The sequence below is a fragment of the Podarcis melisellensis genome (genome assembly GCF_964234715.1).
Source record: "Podarcis melisellensis genome assembly, chromosome: 1".
NCBI lineage: Eukaryota > Metazoa > Chordata > Lepidosauria > Squamata > Lacertidae > Podarcis > Podarcis melisellensis.
Window position 1 is genome coordinate 134,418,049 of NC_138528.1, and position 23,898 is coordinate 134,441,946.

Consider the following 23,898-nt stretch of genomic DNA (forward strand, 5'->3'; position numbering starts at 1 on the left):
TTAATAAAAATATTTCATTTGTAGTTCAGAAAATGTTTTCCACACATGGGATGGAATCTAACTAAGTGTGAGGGACCTCCCTTTCCTCCTCTCCCCTCTGCAAATACTTGTTCACCAGAAATCCAGGGCAGATTGATTCATGGGGAAGGAGAGGAATGAGGAGTCCCAACACATAAGAAGGAGTCACTTGTGCAAAGCCACCCATTATTCCCAAAAGAAAAGCAAATCCAACATACAGTACTTCTACTGCAGTGCAGTGCTATCTCTATTCAGAATTAAGTCCTATTGAATTGAGTGCTGCTTACTCCCAAATAAGTTGGGGTAGGATTGCAGCCTCAGCTTGCTAAAAGGTCCATACACCCTTTGTTATTTGTTTTTACATTACAGTTCTTTTAATGCATGTAGAACTCTGCTGACCATGATCATGCTCTTAAAAACGTGTTCCCTGATTAGGAGGGATACAAGCTGGGAAACAGAGTGCTGCTTCCTGAACTTTCCCATTCAAATCTCATTGAATCCAATGAGGAAGCCACCCTATGAATAGATCAAATTATCACTTTAATTAATAACATGTAAAAAGTGACACACAAATTCTCTGTGAAAAAAGGCTTGGTACAGAGGCTTGGTTTGGTTTAAAGTGACAGGAGTGATGCAGCGCTTTTTCCTGCATAGTTTCAAGAAACCATTCTCAGCTATTTATGAAATATATATAATTTAAGCTTAGCCTTCTGGAAAGGTATTTTGGTAACCATACATATGGCTGGCACAATAAACCCATGTTAGAAACAAATTAATTTATATCAACTTAATGACATCAGAAAATGTTATTCCCCTAATTGAAAATTAATGCTTACATTCATTCTTTCATTCATTGAGTCTAGATTGCAAATCATCCATGATTTTAGATGAATAAGCTTCAAAGAGAGGTATAATTCAATACATTTCACACTGAGAATCACAGATACCTGCAGATTCATATAAGTGTATGTGAAAATAAATCTTCACGTCACACTCCCAGTGTGCAAAAATACTTGTTACATACACATCAACTCCTGGTTTTTTATGTAGATTATATTAATGGAAATACAGATGCAACTATAAGTGTAGCACAAAGATGCACACACTTTCCTTCTGTTTTTATATTCAGGTTGTTTAAACATTCAAAGCAGGATATTTAGTATAATTTACAGAACACTTGCTACAGTGTTTCACAACTCTATATAGCAGTATCATTTTTTCCATTCCGTATTGTCCACATTTAGTTTTCAAGAGAGTGAAAAGAGTTTATATTTCAGATAGTGTAAGTGTAAACAAGGAACAGAGATCACCCAAAATATTCCTCTGAACTTTGTTTGGTGGTTAATATTCTGATGCTAACCAGTATTAATATTACCATCATAAAGCATTCTGCAGTTCTATCGCTAGTAATTATGTCTCTGATTATATATATAATCAGAAAGCATATATATATATATATATATATATATATCTTCTGAAATTACAAAAATAAACTTTAGATTTAGATTACTATATTAAGGTGGATAACCTCCAAAAATATAGTTCTCTATTTCTGCCTGTTTTCGAGTGTTTTCAAGGTTACCAGCATGAGTTTGACCAAACTGCGGGAGGCAGTGGAGGACAGAGGTGCCTGGCGTTCTCTGGTCCATGGGGTCACGAAGAGTCGGACACGACTAAACGACTAAACAACAACAATTTCTGCCTGGCATTTGTTATTTAACTTATAGAAGCTAAAGAGTGCAAAAGATGTTGTGAATCAGTTCTGTGCCTAGGAAGGTTCCAGTGATAATCTCTTCCTCTATTTTATGGTGTGCCCTGAGTCCACCTAGATCTGTCCAAAGCTGCAGCTTATTTTCTAAGATATATTGGCCCAACTTTACCAATAGGATACTAGATGTGTTCCACATGTTCATAAAGTGCTCCTTTACATACCTCTAGAAGAATAGGAAGACCAGAGGAAGATCTCTCATTCCTCTGGTGTACTACCTGCTGCTTCCCAAGTCAAACATGAGACTCATCCAGGTCAATATCAGTCTGTCCCACCTCAACCTGCGTGTAGCTGAACTGGCTGGAAAGTAGGGGATTCTCTGTCCCATTGTCTTCACTAATGTGAAGGACAGTGTCTTCATGCTGCAGTAAGCTGGTGGTTTCAAGGCCTGCAAAATCCTCGGTGTCAGAAAGTTCTGTGGGTGGAGTGGTACTGTGAGCTGGTGCTGGCTTTTGCTCCACATTTTCGTCCTTTTTTTTATCCTCAGCAGAAGCCGTCACATTCTGAAAGGAAGAAAGGTTGTTGCAGATAAACATTACCCTGCAACTATCCTTAAAACGGTCAAATTCCAATGGCTGCAATCCAACCCCCAGCCGCCCTCGTGGGTGGCAAGGCTGCACACACATCTGAAACCCTGCCACTTATGTTGCTGGCCAGGGTGAAAAGTGGGGCAGGCATATTGTGAGCTGACTCCGCAATAAGACCTGGACCAGTCTTGATGCCATTGCATGATGGCAGCAAGGACAGCTCAGCCCCTCTCTGCACCTGGAATGCCCTGGTTTGGGGCTGCCACTTTGGGGGTCCTGCCACATTCAGTGAGCAAAACAGGTCACTCCATGCTGGAAGAGTGATGCTGGTGCCAACGGACCTTGACACCTCAAATTTCAGTGGGGCCCTGTGCAATGCCAAAATCCAGTATCCTGCTCCGCCTCTCACTTTCCATTGGACTTCATAGCTGTGGTGCCTGCTGACGCAGCCCAGGAGCACTGGTGCACTGTGCCTGGTGTTGATATTTTGCTCTTTGTGTCTTGGACTGTATGGATTTCTGTGGGATTATTAGACATTTTGTAGGCACTGTAATGTCACTTTTGTAAGTCGTTTTAGAAATACAAGAGACTGGGGAATTAACATTTGAGAGGTTCCCATGCATTACTGTAACTAGATAAATAATAAAATATATATTTATGGAAATATGTTCAAATATGTGCGCAAAGAGAGGAAAGGCATAAGGGAACAGAAAGAACAGAGGACTATCTTAAGATACAATGAGAAAATAAATAGCAAACATATATGCAGAGTAGGGGTGGGCAAATATGTCAATCTCAGTTTCTCCCAGTTTAAATTTTTTCCAGTATGATGTTCAATTTTCCATATTTCTATATCAGTTTGCATTTTTTTTAAAGTCCTCATGAAAATTTGCCAGCGTCTTTGTGCCAATTTCTCCTCCTACATACATTTATATGAAATTTTGCCTAATATACACATTTTTGCAAAGCGCATTTATGTATTGTCCAGTCACAAATATGCATTTATATGCACACTTCGCCATTGTACAGTGGTGCCTCGCAAGACGAAATTAATTCGTTCCGCAAGTCTTTTCGTCTTGCGAGTTTTTCGTCTTGCGAAGCACGGTTTCCCATAGGAATGCATTGAAAATCAATCAATGCGTTCCTATGGAAACCGCCTTCAGACCAGGTCCGGGGACAGTCTGTCCCCCAACCTCTTCTGAAGGCCAGCGGGGGGCGAAAGTCTTTGCTTCCACCCCGCCTGCCTTCCCGGGACAGCGGAGACTTCTCCGCTGTCCCGGGCGATCTTAAAATGCTGGCGGGCGGCAGCGCTGCCGCCCGCCAGCATTTTAAAATCGCCCCGGGACAGCGGAGGACTCCGCTGTCCTGGGGCATTTTTAAAGCCCCCGGGAAGGCAGGCGGGGGGGAGCAAAGACTTTCGCCCCCCGCCGGCCTTCAGAAGAGGTCCTGGACCTCTTCTGAAGGCCAGCGGGGGGCGAAAGTCTTTGCTCCCCCCCCGCCTGCCTTCAAAAGCCGTCCGGGAGAGTGAAGAATCGCAGCGCGTTTCTCCGCTCTCCCGGGAAGGCAGGCAGGGGGGAGCAAAGACTTTCGCCCCCTGCCGGCCTTCTGAAGAGGTCCAGGACCTCTACTGAAGGCCGGCGGGGGGGCGAAAGTTTTTGCTCCCCCCCGTCTGCCTTCAAAAGCCGTCCGGGATAGCGGGAAGCGCTTCTCTGCTATCCCGGACCGCTTTTAAAATGCTGGCGGTGGGGAGCAAAGCCTTTCGGCCCCCGCCGGCCTTCGGGAAAAGGCTTTGCTCCCCACCGCCAGCATTTAAAAGAGGTCCCCGGAGATTTCCCTATGGGCTTTCTTCTTGCGAAGCAAGCCCATAGGGAAAATCGTCTAGCGAAGCGACGCAAAAACCGAAAAACCCTTTTGACTTGCGGGTTTTTCGTCTTGCGAGGCATTCGTCTTGCGGGGCACCACTGTATATGCATTTTTGTACAAATAAACATTATTTGGCTGGAGAATTGAATTGCAAGATTCAGGTAGTGTGAATTTCAAAGGATAGCCGTGTTTCAGTTTGCATAGTATTTCAGAAAATGTAAATTTAGTAAGTAAGCCTTTAAATGCAAATTGAATCAAATTTTCCACCATCCCTAGCGGGAACAGAAGAATAAACTGTGACAAGCAAGCAAACACACTTTTCCCAGTAGATTACCTGACTGGAGGAGACTTGACTATGGAGATCTGCCACAGTAACAGCAGGTGAGGGAGGCAGAGTGGATCTGTTTGCAGCTTCCTGCTTGCTACCGTCTGAAGGGCTGCTCTTTTTGCTGCTTTGCTGCTGGGCTGCAATTGGTGCTGGATCCGGCTTTGATGTCAATGCCTCGGATTTAGCTTCAGTGAAGGTTACAGATCGTTTTTGATCAACTGCAGAATTAGACCATAAGCAGCAGTGGATGTACCACCACACGCGTTTGAAAATGAATTCTGGAACCATTTCATGGCCTGAATGCCTACCTTCTGCCTAGGGATGGATGAACCAGACTGACCTGTCCTGGTCTTATGGATATGCTTTATCCCACCCTGTTCCAGATGAGATTTTTAAATGGGTATTTCCAGGGAAATCCTTTAAAAAAAACCCCTGAATAAAAACACTCACGAAAAGACACATGAAAATGGGGAGTGCTTACAAGGTGAACTGAAAGATTATTCTCCAGGTGGCGTAACAGGAGAATAATAGATAGATGATAGATAGACAGATGATAGATAGATAGTTGATAGATATGTAAATATATAGCTATATATATATATATATATATAGCTATATATTTACATATCTATCATATCTATCAACCAACTATCTATCTATCATCTGTCTATCTATCATATATATATATATATATAAAATCTCTCTCTCTCTCTCTATCTCTATCTCTATCATCTCTATCTCTATCTCTATCTCTATCTCTATCTCTATCTCTATCTCTATCTCTCTATCTCTATCTCTCTCTATCTCTATCTCTATCTATCTGTCTGTCTATCTATTAGTATAGTGCCTTTAAGGAAATTATGTGCAGTTGCTTCTTGCACAATTTAAAAAGTGTTTTGACTTGGTATAGCAGAGGTGCTGCACTTTGAAGCTGGTCAACACAACTTTAGTGTTAAGAAAAGAGAAAGAGCAATCCCTCAGTTCTCCTCAATACAATGATTAAACTGGCCATTGGAAAAGTTCGTCAATCTGCAGACTAAGCCACAATTCTGAGACTTGCCCTGTGGAATGAATGAGGTGTTGTTCACACCAAAATCTAGCCTGAATTGAAATCCTCTGACATGCCTATTTCCAGCCCCTTGTTTTCAATCAGTAAATCAATCAATTTATTTTTATGTCATCTTTTCATGGAACAGGCCAAGATGGCTCACAACAAATCAAAATAAAATAATACATAATTTGATAATCAGTACAGTAGCACACAGGAAAAAACATCATCATGTGTAATGGTTGTGAGGGGTTACTTGTGCGTAACCTTACTTCAGTTCAGTTAGTTTGCTTGCCCCAACCATGCTTAGGGTCGGAGCTCGCCCTCCGTGACCTGTTAGTCACTTGCAGAATCCGAGAGTGGGCGTCTCTTGAACCTCTTCCAGCATAAAAGCTGTTTGACCCCGAGTCTCCTCCTATGTTCTCCGCGCGGAACGCGTCTGCGCAAGTAAGGGGAAGGCAGGGGCGTCCCAGCGCTCTCTCCACTAGTTTCGGGGGAAGGGTCTCGGAGCCCTGTCACCAATTCCTCCATCTCCCTCTCTTCTCTATGGGTGCTACGCTGAAATCCTTCCCCCCTGCTCGTCCCCTCTCCGGCATCGCTGGGTAGCCCTGCCTCCGTTTTTTGCTCTGATGGCACTTCCCTGACATCATGCTTTGTTCCTGCTCCAGAATGAAAATCCCCAATACAGATTAAAAAATAAAAAATAAATACAGATAGGAAACAATAAATTAGCATCCGGATCCTAAACAAGTTTATTGCAAGTAATTATACAATCTATGTTAATAGAGATAACTTTCACGATAGGAGGAGGAACTTAGGTTACAACTGACCCCCCACATAAATTGCAGAGAATTTCCCTGCCTTTCCTTCAAAGTGTATCACCGAACCACAACATGAATGGAGAGAAATAGTTGGCCAACACTGCCCACCTTTAGGTGGCAGTTTGGATTTCTGGACCTACAGCAGCAATGCCATTCCATCTCCACAATGAGCACAGCAAACATTATCCCATCTTTTATAAGACATGATCTTATGTTGAATCATATTCTTAAGCTCCACATTTACTCCACACAGGCACACAAGTGGTTGTGTACCTGGATCATTTTCTGATACAGGTGGAAAGTACCATTTTGTTTTTGAGAGGAAGGAGAAGGTAGGAGAGTTTTGGGTGAGCACATAGCACTGCACCTGGGAGAGTGCTCAAAATCTGCTTTTGAGGGTTGGAGGACTCTTCAGCAGATTTTATGGGTGCGCAGCAGGCAGTGAGGAAGCTAGCACCCTGTTACATGTGCAGAGGTTCACTAGCTCACCACTGCTTTCCTCACCAGGAGCTTTAAAAAATGAAACCACAGTATTGGAAAAAATGTTTCCTTACCAGTTGGTTTTGCTTTGGGCTGTATGCTTCTACGTGTGGTAGAAAGACGTGCGCCATGACGGCTGCGAGGTTCCGTCTGTGTTTTTTGACGTGATAAAAGAGGCCTTCTTAGCTGGAAAGCATTGAAGGAACAAAGTTAGAAATACAATAATGTGGTTCTGCAATACATCTCCCTTGACAGTAAGCCTGCAACATATGTGCGAGTTATGTTCTGCGGATTGTGCCTAAAGAGCTTAAATCACATATCGTCAAAACCTTTTAGGTTTGATGGCAGGTGGGAATGCCAAAGTCACACCCCTTTTATTTATTATTAATTTTTTGCCGTGCACATAAAGCTGAATGCTCACAAGTTAAATGTGAGCTACTGTATAGCCCTATTTTTTTCAGTAGATACATTTATTTTGTTTTCACTATTTGATCTAACAAGGCAGGTGAACAAAATTGTACCTTTTAGAATTTTACTTGATAATATGAGAATAAGGGAGACACTATTTAATATGGTCTTGTTATTGCTAGGACAGATTAGCAATCTCTCACCATGTCCTGCATTTTTTTTTAAAAAGTGTCTGAGATTTTTAATGCAGATAATGAAAATGAAATGCAGTGATTAAACATGTGCTCCTAAAGGCTGTACACTCCTCCTTGTTGTCTTGTTTGAACAATGCAATCTCTACACAGAAACAGGCATACATCACAATCAGTTTCATAAACCCAATGCTTAACATTGATATGGTCTACTTCATTTTCAAGCAAATTCTACTGAACAAAATGTAATCAATTATTTCATCCAATAGGCTACCAACGTATTATGAACTTACCTGCCTCAAGCCTCTTTTTCTCCCTAATGGTTGCTGTAGAAGAAGATTGTGGTGTCCAGGTTCACTCTGCACACTTGCTACCCTGTTAAGTGTTAAAAGCATTATCGCTACTGTAGAAGAACATATACAAGAGACTTGTTTTATTGCAGACGTTGCTAAACATATTGATAAAATAGCTTCCAAAATCACATCACCTCTGAAGGCAACGGGAGAGTATCTGTTAGGTTTGGAATTAGGATATGAAGAGTACTAGGATAAAAAGAGTAATGACATTCAAGAGTAGGCCATATATTGGAAAGTATCAGTCTCGCAAACTGAACTCAAAATCATGCAATAATACAGTAATAATACAATGGCCATTCTGCTCCCCATGCCATGAAGGATGAAGGCAAGTCAATAAAAGGATGTAATTTTATGATCCTAATGTCTTTTTTTGTTTGTTCTTTTGCAGACACTAGGCAACAGTTGGAAACACACATTTTCCTTCCTGTTAAATTTTTAATTTACCCCTTAATCATTTATAATTTTAGTTCAGAAGGTGAATGATGAACACAGTTGACAAAGTATTAATTCATGTCATGGGCACAAGACTTAATGGAAAAAGTTATCACATTGAACACATACTTGCAGGCTCAAGTTTCTTTATGGATAGTGATTAACATAGGCACTAGTCCTAGAAAAAGCATGATCATGGTCTTCAAAAAATGAATTTAACAGACTCAACAGAAAGCAAATTTTCTGAATTGAGAACAAACATAGTTCCACAATTAAGCAGGCACAAAACCCTACTGCAGCACTCATCTGCAAACTAGAACAATGTCTCCCCGTCTGTTTCCATTACTTTATAGTATAAAGTTTATACCATCCAATAAGAACTGTTCATATAACAGGGAATGCCTGCCAGTATTCTAGTTGAAAGAACAGCAATATGAAGACAATTTCAGTAGTAGATAGTACTTTGCCATTGTCTGATTACAGTACATTTTAATTCTGTCCCTTATACATCTCCTTAACAAGCCTTGGCATGCATTATTCAGTATTTGACTTTGAAATAGATTTTGCTGATGTCTGGACTGAAAAAGGCTCCCCACCCCCATCTTCCCTAACTTTGATGGATACTTATGGTTCTTGTTTATTGCAGCTTAAGAAATTGAACCAAATAAAGCAACATTTATAAGTTATCAAAATTTTAATGGTCTTGGAGCACATCAGCAACAATAGTGCTATTGATCTTACGCCAGAGGAAGAATTAATGCTTCGTATTTATGTGGTGTATATGTTCTTTGGTCTATCTCTCACCTAGTGCTGGGCAGAAGTCTTCAGTCCAATGATTTTTGCAAGCTGGGGCATGGGGTGGAGAGATGCTCTTTGAAAATTAATTAATCTTGGGGGAGGGTTTGGAATTTTCAGAGAAGAATCTTAAATATAGAGTGGCTGACCCTTCCAAAATGGTCAAAGGGAATCTCTTTTGCCAAGTTGAAATGTAAGGGTTTAATACAGGGTTGTAACTAAGATGGCAAGGAATAGATCCGTTGGACTCTCTGCACTGTCATACTGGACCCAGGTTGGCTTAGCTCCTCCTATGCTTGAAGGAAGGAACGTCATCCCTTCTCAGGAACCTTTTTGTAGCTTGCCCCTGGAAGCAAGCCAAAATAAAGGAAGGAAACACAGGACCCATAAAGAGAACAGTCACACACTGCATATAGGCACTTCAAACCAATTTAGGTAGCTCAGGCAGGCAGCCGAAATGAGCCACATAGAGTGTGGCCCCTGGGTCTAGTATGACAGCATGAGAAAACAACAACCCTTCTCTCCCAATGGATCCTGCTAGAGGTAAAGAGTATTACTAAGGAAAATTCCAGCCAAGTGCGGAGACTCTCTTACATAGCATTTGTCCTAGAACAAAATTCTCTAGATGGACCATTAAGAAATAGCTTTAATCCTATCTGTAGCCCTGTCCAGGCACTGAAGAGCTCGCATATTGAGAGAACAGTAGGTCTCACCCCTCTGTTGTGTTCCCTGATTATGCAGAGTTCTATGTATATCGCACCAGGGCAGCAGACTCCCTGAAGCAGATCCCCTCCAATCCACAGAGGGTAGCCGAATAAGCGAACAGATCCCTACAGTCTCTACATGCAACTCTAATCATGCAATGGCTTTAACACCCAGATATGGCTACTGTAGAAAGCTGCAAGCAGATTACTTTGGTAGGGAAGACCTGCCTCAGAAGATGCAAGTAAGTAATTTTAAGTAACACTTCAGTGAACTTCCAAAGATTTTGAAACCATCTAGTAAACCACCTGCTAAAAAAAGGTCTCCCATATTATTGAAATTAGTACATGTGATTAAAATGATTAATAGGAACCTGACAGATGCTGCACAGGTTTAATTAATGCATTGCAGCAACTTGTTTGCTGGAAGTGTAACTAAAAACTAAAATTTTGAACTCACTATGTAATAAATATAGCCAGGGATGCCACTTGAGTAAAATATTGGGAGGGGGTGTCATGCATCACATGACGTGGTCATGAACACCATTTGAAAGGCAATGCCCACTAAGTTTTGGGGGCCCTGGCCCCCTCAGATATTTTATTGGGGGGCTGAAGACCCTTCGGCCCCTAGGAGTTGGCTCGTATGAATATAGCTAAACAGTTCCTGACAAATAGTCATTCAGGTCAGGATTCACTTAATGAACCCAGAAAGGCAAAGGAGTGCCCTGTGCAGGGCTTTCTGCTTGCACATTGGGGCTTTCCCTTCTCTCCTACTCCTGTGCCTCTGAAATAAGCTTGGGGTGTGTATGCTGGGGGAAACCCCAGAACAGTGCACAGGAGTGATGGTGTTTGCACAGAAGGAATGCTTGCAATAGCACAATGCTGATTTCTTCCTCAGTTTCCACATGAAGATCTCCAAAGGATAAAATTCAATAGCTTATATTTCCACGTATTTAAAGGGGTTAGTGAAAAGTTTTGGGTATTTTCCCTAAACCTATCTTCTTGCACCTTAAAACTTTTCCTTTTGTCTTACCTGGCATCAAAGAAGATGAGAGAACTGTTGACACAGTCTTCAAAGCATTTAAATACTGTTATAATCTATTCAACGAGTTTTTCTATAGTTCCATTTAGTTAAAATGGTCCTTTACTCATTATTGTCCTTCTCTTATTTCCCTGAACTTTGTGTAGCAGTCCAGTTCTAACAGTCACTCATCTTAAGAGATCCTACAACAGTTATGGTATTGTGGCAGCAGTCATTATGAGCTGCATTATGATTTGAATGCCACAGCAGGATCAATGGTTAGTATTCTAGCAAGGGCCACCATTACATTACATGGTGTTTAATACATAGCAACAAAAATACTTAAAAATCACTGTCTCCCATTAACACTGATGTGTTATGTATAAATAAAAATAGAAATAGAGCCCTTTGTTGAGAAGAGAAGAGAAGAGAAGAGAAGACTCTAATCTGATACAGTACCTAGTAAAAGCTACAAAGACACGGACAAAGTCCTGCAACAGATAATCTAGGAGTTTGGTGTGACAAGTTTTATTTCACATGGAACCCGCCCCGCCCCCGCTTTTTCTTTTTTTTTTTGCCAATAAAGGTTACTAGTAATCAATAGTCTCAACTGAACTAGGGTTGCTGCACGTTTGACTTGCAGGCCTGATAATCAATGAAGAACAAGGAACAGGAATGGAGGGAGAGAGAACTGAGGATGAGTAAGGAAAGACAGTGAATATAGGGAGCAGGTTGTTCCCAGCACAGACACTGACATACAGGTAGGGTAAACACTGTACCTAGAGAGGCTGCCCTCAGCTGCCAGGCCTTGGGAGTCATCGAGGACATTAGGTTCACTGCAGGAGGGGCGGGGAGGTGAAGCATTTAGGGAAGAAAATATGTTTTTAAAGCATGCAACCGTCTCTGTGTTCAAAGAAAAGAAGTATCAGAAGGATAGTAAAGGGGGAAAAATAACAGTAAAGTTGGTCTCAAAGCTGACTCACTGAAGTTAGGGTCAAACTAGATTTTTGGTTAATGTGTAGACAGCAACTATATTGTGGTGGTTAAAAATGGAATACAACACATGTTGTATATGTGCACTGGGACACTGTTTATCCATTACCTACTTAGCTTTTTGTTTGTTTGTTTTTAACTGCTAAAATTAGCAGTGGGGAAAAGCTCCCATTGGCACCACCAGCATCTTCCCCTCCCCCAAAGGTGCAATTTTCATGTGGATCATAAGTGGAAAGAGAAGGGTTAAACCTCCCCGTTCCCTATAGTTCAGATGAAAATTGGGATCCCACCACACTTTACATTACGTTATTTTTTAAAACCCAGTTATAGTTGCCGACTATCCATTGAACATTATGTGCAGTTTGACCCCTAGAACCAATACCTGGACAGAAGACTTGCTTTTTACTCTAACGGGTGTCCTATAGACAGAAGTTATGATGCAAAGAAATATCCTGATTTTTACAATACATCACAATTAGGCGGCATTGTAATAAAAGAAATGAGGATGGAGTGATCTTCAAACCCTCGTGTCCCGTTTTTATTCTATTTACTGTCTTTCTTTTCAGACCCCCTTTCTCCTCAACATCCTTTTACTGGACAGCATTCTTCTGGACAGCCATGACCAGATAGGCACCAAAGCTTCTCATATGTTTTGGGCTCAACCCCCTTCTCATTTTAAACTTACCCATGAGGCCCACTCATTCCAACATTATTTTCCCCACAAGTAAGGAACCCTAAGAGCCTCACACACAGCTGAATGAGGGCGACCTGCTCCTGTAGGTAAGGGTATGTGGAATGGGAGACCAATGTAATATTGGAACCTAAAGAACCTCACTTTCCCCACCACCACCTCCCCCCAAAACATGCATACGAAAACATAGTTAAACACTAAGCTCCATTTTCTGTAGCTCAGGATGTGGCAATGGGGCAGCCACCTGCACAAATATAATGTGGATCAGTAAGAGCCTTCTGTCACAGAGCCTGTTCATCTCATACAGTTCTCCTATCAAGGCTTCACTGCTGCAAGATCCTCTGCTTCCATGGGCGTAGCCAGGATTTATGTTAGGGAGGTCAGGACTGGGGGGGGGGGCAGAACCAAACTATCTGTGATGCAGTTGCTCAGTTAGTTAAGTATTTTTATTTATTTACAGGGATACCTCGGGTTAAGAACTTAATTCATTCCAGAGGTTCCTTTCTTAACCTGAAACTCTTCTTAACCTGAAGCACCACTTTAGCTAATGGGGCCTCCCGCTGCCGCCGCGCCGCCGGAGCACGATTTCTGTTCTCATCCTGAAGCCAAGTTCTTAACCCGAGGTAATATTTCTGGGTTAGCGGAGTCTGTAACCTGAAGCGTCTGTAAGCCGAGGTACCACTGTACTTGATTTAGGTGGTGCAGCTGCCCCCTGGCTAAGCCCCTGACTGCTTCCATGAAACTTTATGCCTCACCTGCCGCCTTCTGCCAAGCGTCTCTCTCCCCCCAGGGATGTGTTATCTCTTAACTAGAGGGAGTGCTGTCTGCAATATCAAACCTGATTTTTTTTTTCCAGGAGGAAGGCTCAGCCTGCTACAGAATCTCCTCCTCCTTTGGAACCCTGAAGACCTCCAGGGGACGAGGGCTCCCCTCTTCACTTTGCGTTACAGTCAGGCACCATGACCAAAACAGTTGCAAATATTAGTGTGCCTTTACGTTCTCACCAGTTAATCAATTATTTTTTGAGCAATCCACCAATTAAACTTTGCAGTTTTAGTAAATATACTTTTCAAGCGCTACCAGGTTAATGATGTCATAGCATACAAGTATGATTTACAGTACAGCAAAACATTAGTAGAACTGTTACAAATAGCTTTACAGCTGAACTTAATTTAGGCAAGTTCTTAGGGTGGAAAGCTTATAGCCATGTCAATAGACAATGACTGCTCTTTCTTTCACAGTTGTCAGCCATCAAGGATTGTTTCTGATGACCAAACTAGATGAGACACAGGAGAAATGTGATAAGCATTTCTTGTGCATCCACCAGGGGGAGAACATAAACTGAATCAGGTCCATGGCACTAGGGCAGAGGTCGGCAACCTTTTTCAGCCGTGGGCCAGTCCAGCGTCCCTTAGACCATGTGGTGGACCAGACTATATGGGGGGGGGAATGAACAAATTCCTATGCCCCACAAATAATCCAGAGATGCATTTTTAATAAAAGGACACATTCTACTCATGTAAAAACGCACTGATTCCCGGACCGTCCGTGGGCTGGATTGAGAAGGCGATTGGGCCACATCTGGCCCCAGGGCCTTAGGTTGCCTACCTCTGCACTAGGGGAAGGTTTCTCTAAGAGTTTATCCACACTGACCTTTTGCCCCGCTCGTGCCACACAGGCCAGCACTGCGTTGGGGTTTTCACTCTTTAATGCTGAAGTCCAACAAACAGCAATTCAGCTTTTCTGCAGAATGCCATGTGCTCTGATTCAGCTTGAAAAAGCGAGTTTTTGTAGGGAAAGCTCCGGAGCACAGATCATGCCCAGAAAGCGCAGAAGAAAGGTAAGTCCGGGAAAGCCCTATTCCTCCCCCGGTGATGTTTTCCCAATTAAAATAAACTTCACAAAGCTGGAGGGTTTTCTCTCTCTTAAGAGAAAGCATACAGGCACCAATGCTCAACATGTGCATGAAGTGGCCCCAAGAGTGACTGCAAATTGGTATGGATTTCACGGGATGGCAGCATGGTTGCAAAAAGTTTCCGTTTCATGTTGCATCTTTCTGCCTTACTTTTTCACTATGCATAAGCAGTTGAGAGAGAAAAAAAACCTGGCTAATTACTGTGTCAATTTATCACCATGTCAACTGGTTCTCTAAATCCACTGTAAGAAAACAAGACTAGGCTATGGAGGGGGAATACTGAGGATCAATGTCAATTTATTTTCCAATGATTGCCAAGTGAATATAAAAGTTGGGCTATCGCTAGATTTAAAACCCCCAAATTCTCTCTCTCTTGCATACACGCCCCCACACACCCATGCACCATGAGCACAGTTAGCTTTTCCTATGTCAGCAGGTATGGGACAGTTCATGGTTACACATTCTTACTGTCTAAAATCTCACTTTACATTTTAAAGTCATCCTAATGTTCTCAATATGCCACACACCATAGTGCCTAAAGTTCTGTGCAAATGCAACAAAAGAACATTTAGTTCAAAAAGTAGGACTCCTTAGCTGTAGGACCATAGAAGTAGCTCAGCTACTTCTCAACTAGATGGACAGATCTGTCCAAGATAGTGATCCATATGTTTTTATTATTTTAAAATGTTGCATTCACAAGCACCTTCAGCTGAGACTCTGATTTAGCAGAACATATCTGTAACTTAGACTAGGTCATGGAATGGAAAGTTAACAAGAACAACAATCTCTCTTCAAATTACCTATTCCTCACTAATAAGTATCAAGGAAAACATGTATAAGTTTCTAATATGTAGGATTAAAACAGTAGTTCCTACACCATACACATTTTAACATAAAGCCAATGTTGCCTTGCCTCATTTCTTATTTTATTTGTCCTTGTGACAACTCTTCTTCTCCAAACACCCATGTGTTGAACACTATATTATACCTTCGTAATTTCTGCTCTTGTGAGAGATGTCAGGAAATGTGAAATAGCCCGTATTGTTACCTTTGGCTGGGTAACATGCCCACCTCAGCCTGAGGTGCAGACATGCTGGAGAGATGGCTGGAGAATCTCCTCCTCCCAATGGCACCCATGAGGTATGCTTCGTGTTCACTTACCACACTGGGCATGCTCACGGAATCATCTAGAGGGGGTAGGATGAAGAATCTCTCACCTTATGTTTTAATATCTGCTGTAAGCCACCTAGTGGCTGGGGTATAACAACAACAACAACCACCACAACAACAACCACAACAGATGGTAAATTGTTTCACATATAGCTTTTGGGGTTAATAGTTTCATGGCTGCCAAAATTCAAGCCTTATAATAAAGCCTTCTGGGAGAAAGCCCTACTGGCTTCAATGGGACTGAGTCCCAGGTTATGTGTGTACTGGATTGCAGACCTTAGTTACATATCAGAATGAAAATGGCTTCAAGAAGTATAAACCAGTTTGTTTGTTTGTTTGTTTGTTTGTTTTGTTTTTCAGCCTCAGCTTGAGTAATTTAAATCTACTTTTAATAATAATCAGCTAAAAATGAAATAAATTAAAGCTTGCCGCCTTAGTTCGAACTTCAGCAGAGCAATATTTGTAGCAGTTGTAACAGGAAGAGTCTTCCCTTCCTAATATAACTGTAAAAAGGGCAGCAAAATCCTACAAATATACAAAAATTTCAGCCCCATGATAAAAAATAATCAAAATGTTTTTTGTAAACCCTCTCAAATATAAGAAGTATAAATATAAAAATCTAAGTACAAAATAATGTACATAAAGGCAATATTTGTTAAGAAAAAGATTACTCTGCTTTTTTAATTGCTTTTTTAGTCCGTATAATTTAAATTAATATGTGTCCACCATTTAATTGTCCATATGGGTAAATCGCAGCGCAACAGCCGTGTGTTTAAATCTGTGTTTGTATCTGTAGCAGCCATACAGAAAATAGAGGGCCAATTTTCACTTTCAGTAATAAAGGGAAGGGGCAGGAGAGCAGTTTCCCTTCCTGTAGCCCCTCTGCCTAGTGCTTTTCTCCTAGATGAATGAATGAATAAATTTATTAAATAAATCTGTATACCACCCATTCTCCAAAGATCACAGGGTGGTTCACAGCATAAATCACAAAATACATAATGAAAACAAGAACAAAACAAGCCTCTAACCCCCTCCCACAAACACTTTTAAAAGAACAAGGCCTGGTTGAACAGTAACGTTTTCACCTGGTACCTAAAGGTGTATATGAAAGTGCCAGGTGCGTTTCCCTAATATTATTTCTAGTATTAGAGCACAGCAAGGAAAAAAGCTATGCCAGAAGAAGACTGTAGACAGGTAGGCTGGGAGGTTGCAGCAGAGCAAGAGATGGAACATGGCCACTCCAGCAACTCTGCTGAAAGACCCCAGGCTCTTTCGTCCCTCCACTGTCACCTGGCCGCAGCCATTGCATCAGAGGAAGGGAAGGGGAGCAGAGTATTTCCACTTGCTCTGCTGAGATATCAGCTCCATCCATCTCCTTTCCCTGAACTGTTTCCATTCCAGTTGGCCATTATAAGTAGTAGTATGTAACTTTAAGAACAGCTGCCTGCCTGTCTGCCTTTGCTTGTTTACTTCTTTTCCTCTCCATCCTCCCCCCCCCCCCGCTTTATGAGATCAATGCTATTTTTCTAGAAAAAGAGGTGGCAGAACTCACCATGAGCACCTCCCTTGTTCTCTTAGAATGGCAATGGCGCCCACCTGAAAGGTGCCAGAACTGAGTTCCAGCAAGTTCTGGCTGAAAAAAAGCCCTTTATAAGACGTATCTTAGATTATAAACCTATGGGCAGATAATGCCTTGTTTTTATTGATCTTATATAAACTCCTCCGGGAGTAAAAATGCTTCAACTCAGGGGAAGGATTGTGCACACCTCCCAATGCATCTCCCTCTGCCCCAGGCTTTTTAGATGACTGCAGGGGATCCAGATTTAAAGAAACAGGCTTGCTGCCACATCACCACTGCAATGTTGGGTACTTACTTTCTTCATCTTCCTCATCTGTCCGGCTTAAAGTATCCTGGGAAGCTTGTTGGGAAGGCTCACTATCCTGTTCCCAGACAGTTCCAGTGCCAGTGTTGGAGCGCGACATCGTGGCGAGACTCAGTCGGTACGCAGAGGTGGAGGTGCCTGCAGTGCTGATGGAAGTCTTACCTTGGTAGGCTGAACAAATTAAGGTGGCGGAAAAGAGGTGTTCATTAAAATGAAAGTTGGCAAGACTTAGTTCTTTTCCACAGCAGGAACGAAAGGAGGAGGGTCAGTGATCTGCAGATTCTGAGCCATTGGACGTGCAGGCAATGTAAAGAGAAGCTTTCCTAATGTACTTACTTTAATTCCATGATACTATGAAGTTACAAGAAGCACTTCCCTGAGACTGATTGAATAAATGTCATGAAAGACATTTATCTCACCATATTTGATGGGCACCAGTGGTAGTCACTGGTTTTCAATTACACTATATATTTAGAAGATATTGTCTCACCACCATCCAGGTGGCAATTATTTCTTTGCAGGACTTCAACCTTAAGGGATGTCAATGTAACATTTTACAAAAGCTTTAAAAAGTTAAATTATTGATCCTTTCCAATTTCAGTTTTAGAAGTGATATGTGGTTTAATGCATTGTGCTGTTGGTTAAGTGATGATTAGTGTAGTATGTTCTTATCTGAGGTGCATCTTTTCTCAACTGGCTTTTATTCATCGATTTCCTCACCTGACCCACTATGCACAGCCTCCTTGAGGATCTTTAGCTCATTGTTGAATTCCGCAATGAGAGAGCTCTTGCAGAGAGGGCGTGGGATGAAGCGCCGCTCCAACTGGTCAGCAATGTGCTGTCGAGCAGTCATTTCTTCATGATTCTCAGCTGGCTGGGCTAGCAACTGGGGGTGAGGGTGGTCAGGAAGATCCAGGAAGAACAAAAACAAAAGAAGAAGAGGAGGAGGAGTTTGGATTTGATATCCCGCCTTTCACTCCCCTTCAGGAGTCTCAAAGCGGCTAACATTCTCCTTTCCCTTCCTCCCCCACAACAAAGCCCAAGGTCACCCAGCAGCTGCACGTGGAGGAGCGGAGACGCGAACCCGGTTCCCCAAATTACGAGACTACCGCTCTTAACCACTACACCACACTGGCTCAAAACAAAACCAGTTACCGGTAGTTTTAAGTCAACACTCTCAGTGATTCTGCAAGTGACCCTCGTAATACTCAACAAAGATATTGGTTCAGTTTTGTAATGCCAGTTCCGTTTTTTAATGCCATCTGGTTTTGTTTATATTTATAGGTTTATAAAGTTTATATTTATAAAAATAAGAAACACCATCAAAATACTGCTTTAAAATTAAGAGGAGGAGCCATAGCTCAAAGGCAGAATGCCCACTTTGCATAAACCTCAGTTTCAATTCTAAGCTCGTCACTTGAAAGGATCTTAGGTAACAGGGCTTATTAGCTCTCTGCTTGAGACCATACAGGGGTCACTGCCCGGTCTCCCACTTGTCCATCCATTCCCAACAGCAAGGTCTGGTGGAGTGGCTGACTGGGCTTCCTCACCCACTTGCTTGCTTACTCTAACGCTGCCTCAGCTCCTGACAACCAGCACTCCTTGGCCAGCTCCAGAGGCACCATTTGCCTGGGAAGCTGGTAGCCAGGGCTGCTACAACAAACAGCTGTGCAAGCCTTGGGGAGGCAGAGACGCAAGAGGGCATCAGAAGGCGGAGGGCAGGAAAGAGGGACAGAGGCCAGTGTTGCCTACTGCAGCTCTGACCATCATTCATGGCACCCTAGGGTGCCATGGCACACTGGTTGAAAACCCTTGGTCTAGAGCAGGGGATGTCAACCTGGTCCCTACCGCCAACTAGTGGGCGTTTCAGGATTCTAGGTGGGCAGTAGGGGGTTCTACGGCACAAGCTGAATCCTCCTTCCATTGAGCACTGGGGGGTGGTAAGGAAATTTTACCATCAAGAAAGATGCATTAGTGGGCGGATGGTATAAAAAGGTTGACTACCCCTGGTCCAAGGGATGTGGGTGATGCTGTGGTTTAAACCACAGAGCCTAGGGTTTGCCGATCAGAAGATCAGCGGTTCCAATTCCCCTGATGGGGTGGGCTCCTATTGCTTGGTCCCTGCTCCTGCCCACCTAGCAGTTTGAAAGCATGTCATATTGAAAGTAGATAAATAGGTACCACTCTGGCGGGAAGGTAAACGGCGTTTCTGTGTACTGCTCTGGTTCGCCAGAAGCGGCTTAGTCATGCTGGCCACATGACCCGGAAGCTGTCTGCGGACAAACGCCGGCTCCCTCGGCCTATAGAGCGAGATGAGCGTGCAACCCCCGAGTCATCCGCGACTGGACCTAATGATCATGGGGTACCTTTATCCTGACCTTTACCCCTGGTCTAGAGACTCAACACCTTTGAAATGTTTCCTGCTCTTCCTTTGAGGCAAACAACAGGGGTACTCAAGCCTGTTTAGTATCCAAGGAATACTCTCTCACTTTTCAGAGTGCTACTACAACAAAGCATTCCTCGCTCCTCCCCCCCCCCCCCAAAATCTGGTTTATCAATGTCATTTCACAAGGAAATGGTGATTAACATTAAAAGTAGCTTTACCTTGCACTGAATGAAGGGTCGAAGAAGCACAAAGATAGGAATTCGGGTGCGAACAATAAAATCTATGAAATCCCACAGAGCAAGCCCTCCTACTTTTCGCAAAGCCATCTCTTTGACCTGCAGGCTTAGCCAATACCACTGGCTGCCAAGCTGACGCTCGAAACAGACAAGGATCACCTTCAAAGCTAAAAGCAAAACAAATGTCAGAAGAATTAAAGTTCTATGTGGTGGCAATACATGCAACACTTGCATGCATAAACGTTAGCGTGCCCAAAGCCTTTCTTCGTCAGCTTCAAGCTCTTCACCAGAAAGCAGACAAAATGTTGTTTATTGATTATAATTCTTACTCCGACTTTTAGTCTAGTCATAAATTCATAAAAACAATTTAAGTTTCCTGTTCCCTCTTCCTCCACCAGCAGCCGTCTACATTGTTCAGCAGAGCTCCTGATGAAGCTCTGAGAGGCTTCGCTTTTTTGGAGGGGGGAAAGAGTGCAAACAGGCCCCACTGTTGTCTAGCTGGGCACTGAGAACTGAATGCTGGACCTGATCAAGCACAACTCTTCTTATGCTCTTTCTGGTGGGCATGCAAGAGGCCTCTGGAATATAACAGGTTAAACATACATCCACACCACCCAGAAGACGGCATGTGATTTATATTGCAGTCACAGCAGCTTCCAAGGATTTCCTTCCAGATTTCCCTCTGTGGCTGAGTGTAAGACAGAGCAGGTAGAAGGAAGAAGAAAGGAAGGAGGAGACAATATGAAGACAAACCAAGAAGAAAAAACACCCTCTGTGGCCTGGAAGGTGCAATATGTCAGCCAAACTGAGATAAATGTGCAGAAGCCCCTGTATGAGAAACATCCTCCTGATCAGAATAAGAGGGAGGGGCTGGAGACCTTCCAAACCTCACCAGAAGGAACATGACTAGCCCAAAGTTCTTATCTGTGACTGGCATACAGGAGGCCTTCAGAAAACAATGCAACTTGCCCAAGCTAACTGCAATACCAATCAGGAGGATCAGGTGGCTGAGCACCCTACTGACGAAAGCTACTTCTGCTTATCAATCTCACAGTGTCTAGCAGCTCACAAGTCCATGTAGCAGCCCTGCAAATCTCGTCCAACAGAACATTAGTGGAAAATGCTGGTAGGATGGGCTATAATATTAAGCAGCCATGTCCTGAACCCACCTAGTCAAGGTCAATCTAAACACCTTCTGCCCCAATGTATTGCTGCCCCAATGTCCAGCTTATGTCATGCCCACTGAGAGGGTTGGGAGAAGAATTAGGACAGAAAGAAGTTACAGGAAGCTCTTGATTTTTGTGACAAAGAGGACTGATATTAGGAAGGAAATATGGTTTAGGCCCTAGTACTATTCTGTCTTCCTTAAAGGCACAATGTTGGACTTGATAGACAGAGCCTCCAATCTGGAGATCTCTTCAGACTGGCAACAATAACCACAAGAAAGAGTACCTCAAGTGAGGACAGCCTTAATTAAATAGTCCTAAGAGACTCAAATGGAGGTTTCATTGTTGCTTGCAGACCAAACACAGGCTACACATGGGGAAATAATGAACCTTTGGTCCAGTGGTCCCTCTCCCAGGGAAGATGAAAAGGGCCGTGGTTTCCCTTTTAAGAGTGTTTGGCTTGAACCCACCCATGCCAGCCCAGCCTGCAGGAGTCTCCAGATGTCTCCTGTTTCCAGGCTCTGAAGATTTATATGCTTAAATCTGCACTGTTTGAAAAATTATAACAACAGAATAGGAGAGAAAAGAGAGAAGCAGAGAAGACAAATGAGGCAGAGCCCTTCCTGTTCTCCCAAAATATCAGAAACGAAAAAATATAAATTAAGGGAAAGGGAGCGGTGAAGAGACAAGTACAAAATAAACTGCAGAAAGTAATGTGTGCTAGAAACAAGGAGAATGAGCAGCTTACCAGGCACCCAAACTGGAGGAACAGCCTTGGGAGCTGCCTGTAAGTAACTGCAGTTTAGGCCACATGCCCCTGGCTCCCTTTAGCTGTTGGGGAGTGGGGTTGCCTACTGTGTTCTGCACACCTCCTGCAAGCCAACCAGAGAAAGGAAACTTTTCTCCAGTGAACCTCCTTAGTTTGACTTTACTTAGGATCCAAGCCAGAGCTTTTAGATCACTCAAACGTCACCTCAAACATGATGCTTTTCAGGGGAAGCAGTTTACATGTTCAGCTGTGAGCCATCAAGTGTTAAGACGTCAAATGATGAAATGTCACATAAAATCAATAGATAGAATCAATAGATATCAATAGATAGAAAAGCATGCATGCACCAACTCTCAGTTTCCTTTATTTTCTTTCTTTCTTTCTTTCTTTTTGTTTCAGCTCTGGCAGACAGAAGCTTTCACTCACCCAGGTAGGCTGCCTGGCTAGTGGATTCGGCTAGCCCTTCCTTGCGCAAGTCCTTCCCTGCATCCCCAGGGGTGGAGCAGTGGGCAGGAGAGCTCTCCAGCATAAAGTTCTTACTGCGGGAAGTGCTGATGATGCGAGGTGGCAGCAAAATATTAATGACTGTCTGGAGCAGGAGGAGGACCTCTGGCTGCTCCAGCCAAGGGCTGTCTGCATGACACCAAAGGGAAAAGACATAGAACAGGTCAGGAGCTGACTCACCAAACAGGTTCAGCACGATTGATGCAATATGAACATTCGGCACACCCAATTGGTCCCCCTCTACCTTCTCCTCCTGCAAGCAAAAGCTGGGGTTATTCTACAACACCAACATACACAGCACCTAATTTTAACCAACATGATGTTTATGCTCACTTGCACTTTCCCCACCCTCTCACTGTCCTTTGACTTTTAAGGACAGGTTCCCACCAGGGTTGATATGATCAGGTGAGGGGACACCCTTCCTATTTCTTTACTAACCCCAAGGCAATGGTTCTCAACATTTTTCTCTGGGTCACACTTTCAGGATAAAAATATGCTTGTGCTACACAGAATATTGGAAAACAAAAAGAAACGACACCTAGAAGGGCTTGATTGATAACAAAGAACACAACTACTTTATAATACAGTCACGGGACATCCAGAATGTGTAAAACAATGCAGCTACGTAAGAACATGAATCATTCCCAAAATATAATTATAAATGAGCCTCATACATATGTACTTTAAGTATGCATACAAACTCTATGAGAGGTGGGAGCCTGCAGTATCACTTGATGCTCTTGCTCTCATTTTGAAAATATATCTAGCCATATTCTGCAAACAAAAAATGTTATGTGGCAGAGCAATTTGCTCAGGTGAATGAGCCCTTTGGAAAATAATCGGTCATACTGAATTAACTGTAATGTGAAAAGCAGAGTTCGAACCACTCAAGTGGCATGGAATTCAGTGAAGAGTAGCTTAAGTGGCTTTCTAGTTTGGTTCCATTTCTTTCTTACACATAGGTGGGGTGTTTTGTTTTTGCTTTTGCTCTGCCAGGATAATCTGTCTTTCATTGATCTCAAAAAGAGGAGCTCCTCTGTCAAAGAGTGAATTCAGAAAACACAGCTGAAATAAAAGGACACCCTTTTCCTTTTGTTTGTCCCCTACAAGCCCAGCTGACAACACACCACTTTAAGGACGCTCATAGCAGAAGAAACATAGAGGTGGACGGATGCACAGACATTTTCTGGTTCGGAGAGGCAGCAGGGAGGGGGAAACAGAAGAATCTTTCTGTTAATCAGACCTTTGCTTCCTGATCCTACTGTGAGCACAAATGGAATCAGTAGATTTAAAAGCATTCCTTCCCTTCTCTCCTGATTGGTGAATGGGGAGATCACGTGGCTTAGGGGAAAATCTTCTTTCAAAGCCTGTGCAGTAATAATAAAAAAGAATTAAAATATTGTACTGGTAGAGTATAGGGGTGAAGTA

General features: G+C 42.8%; 1 protein-coding gene across 1 annotated transcript in view; it reads right to left on the minus strand.

Moving 5' to 3' along the window:
• Nucleotides 1–1,472: 1,472 nt before the first annotated feature.
• Nucleotides 1,473–23,898, minus strand: part of UNC80 (unc-80 homolog, NALCN channel complex subunit) — a 172,413-nt gene continuing 149,987 nt past the window's right edge. The window contains exons 55-66 of the mRNA XM_081900747.1: nt 23,714–23,837; nt 22,393–22,599; nt 20,014–20,198; nt 18,130–18,295; nt 17,401–17,580; nt 15,405–15,543; nt 11,537–11,593; nt 7,746–7,827; nt 6,928–7,039; nt 4,511–4,722; nt 1,721–2,289; nt 1,473–1,574 (exon numbers count right to left, since the gene is read on the minus strand). Coding sequence (XP_081756873.1) covers nt 2,020–2,289; nt 4,511–4,722; nt 6,928–7,039; nt 7,746–7,827; nt 11,537–11,593; nt 15,405–15,543; nt 17,401–17,580; nt 18,130–18,295; nt 20,014–20,198; nt 22,393–22,599; nt 23,714–23,837 — 1,734 coding nt within the window. The 3' untranslated portion in view covers nt 1,473–1,574; nt 1,721–2,019. The remainder of the gene's footprint in view (nt 1,575–1,720; nt 2,290–4,510; nt 4,723–6,927; nt 7,040–7,745; nt 7,828–11,536; nt 11,594–15,404; nt 15,544–17,400; nt 17,581–18,129; nt 18,296–20,013; nt 20,199–22,392; nt 22,600–23,713; nt 23,838–23,898) is intronic.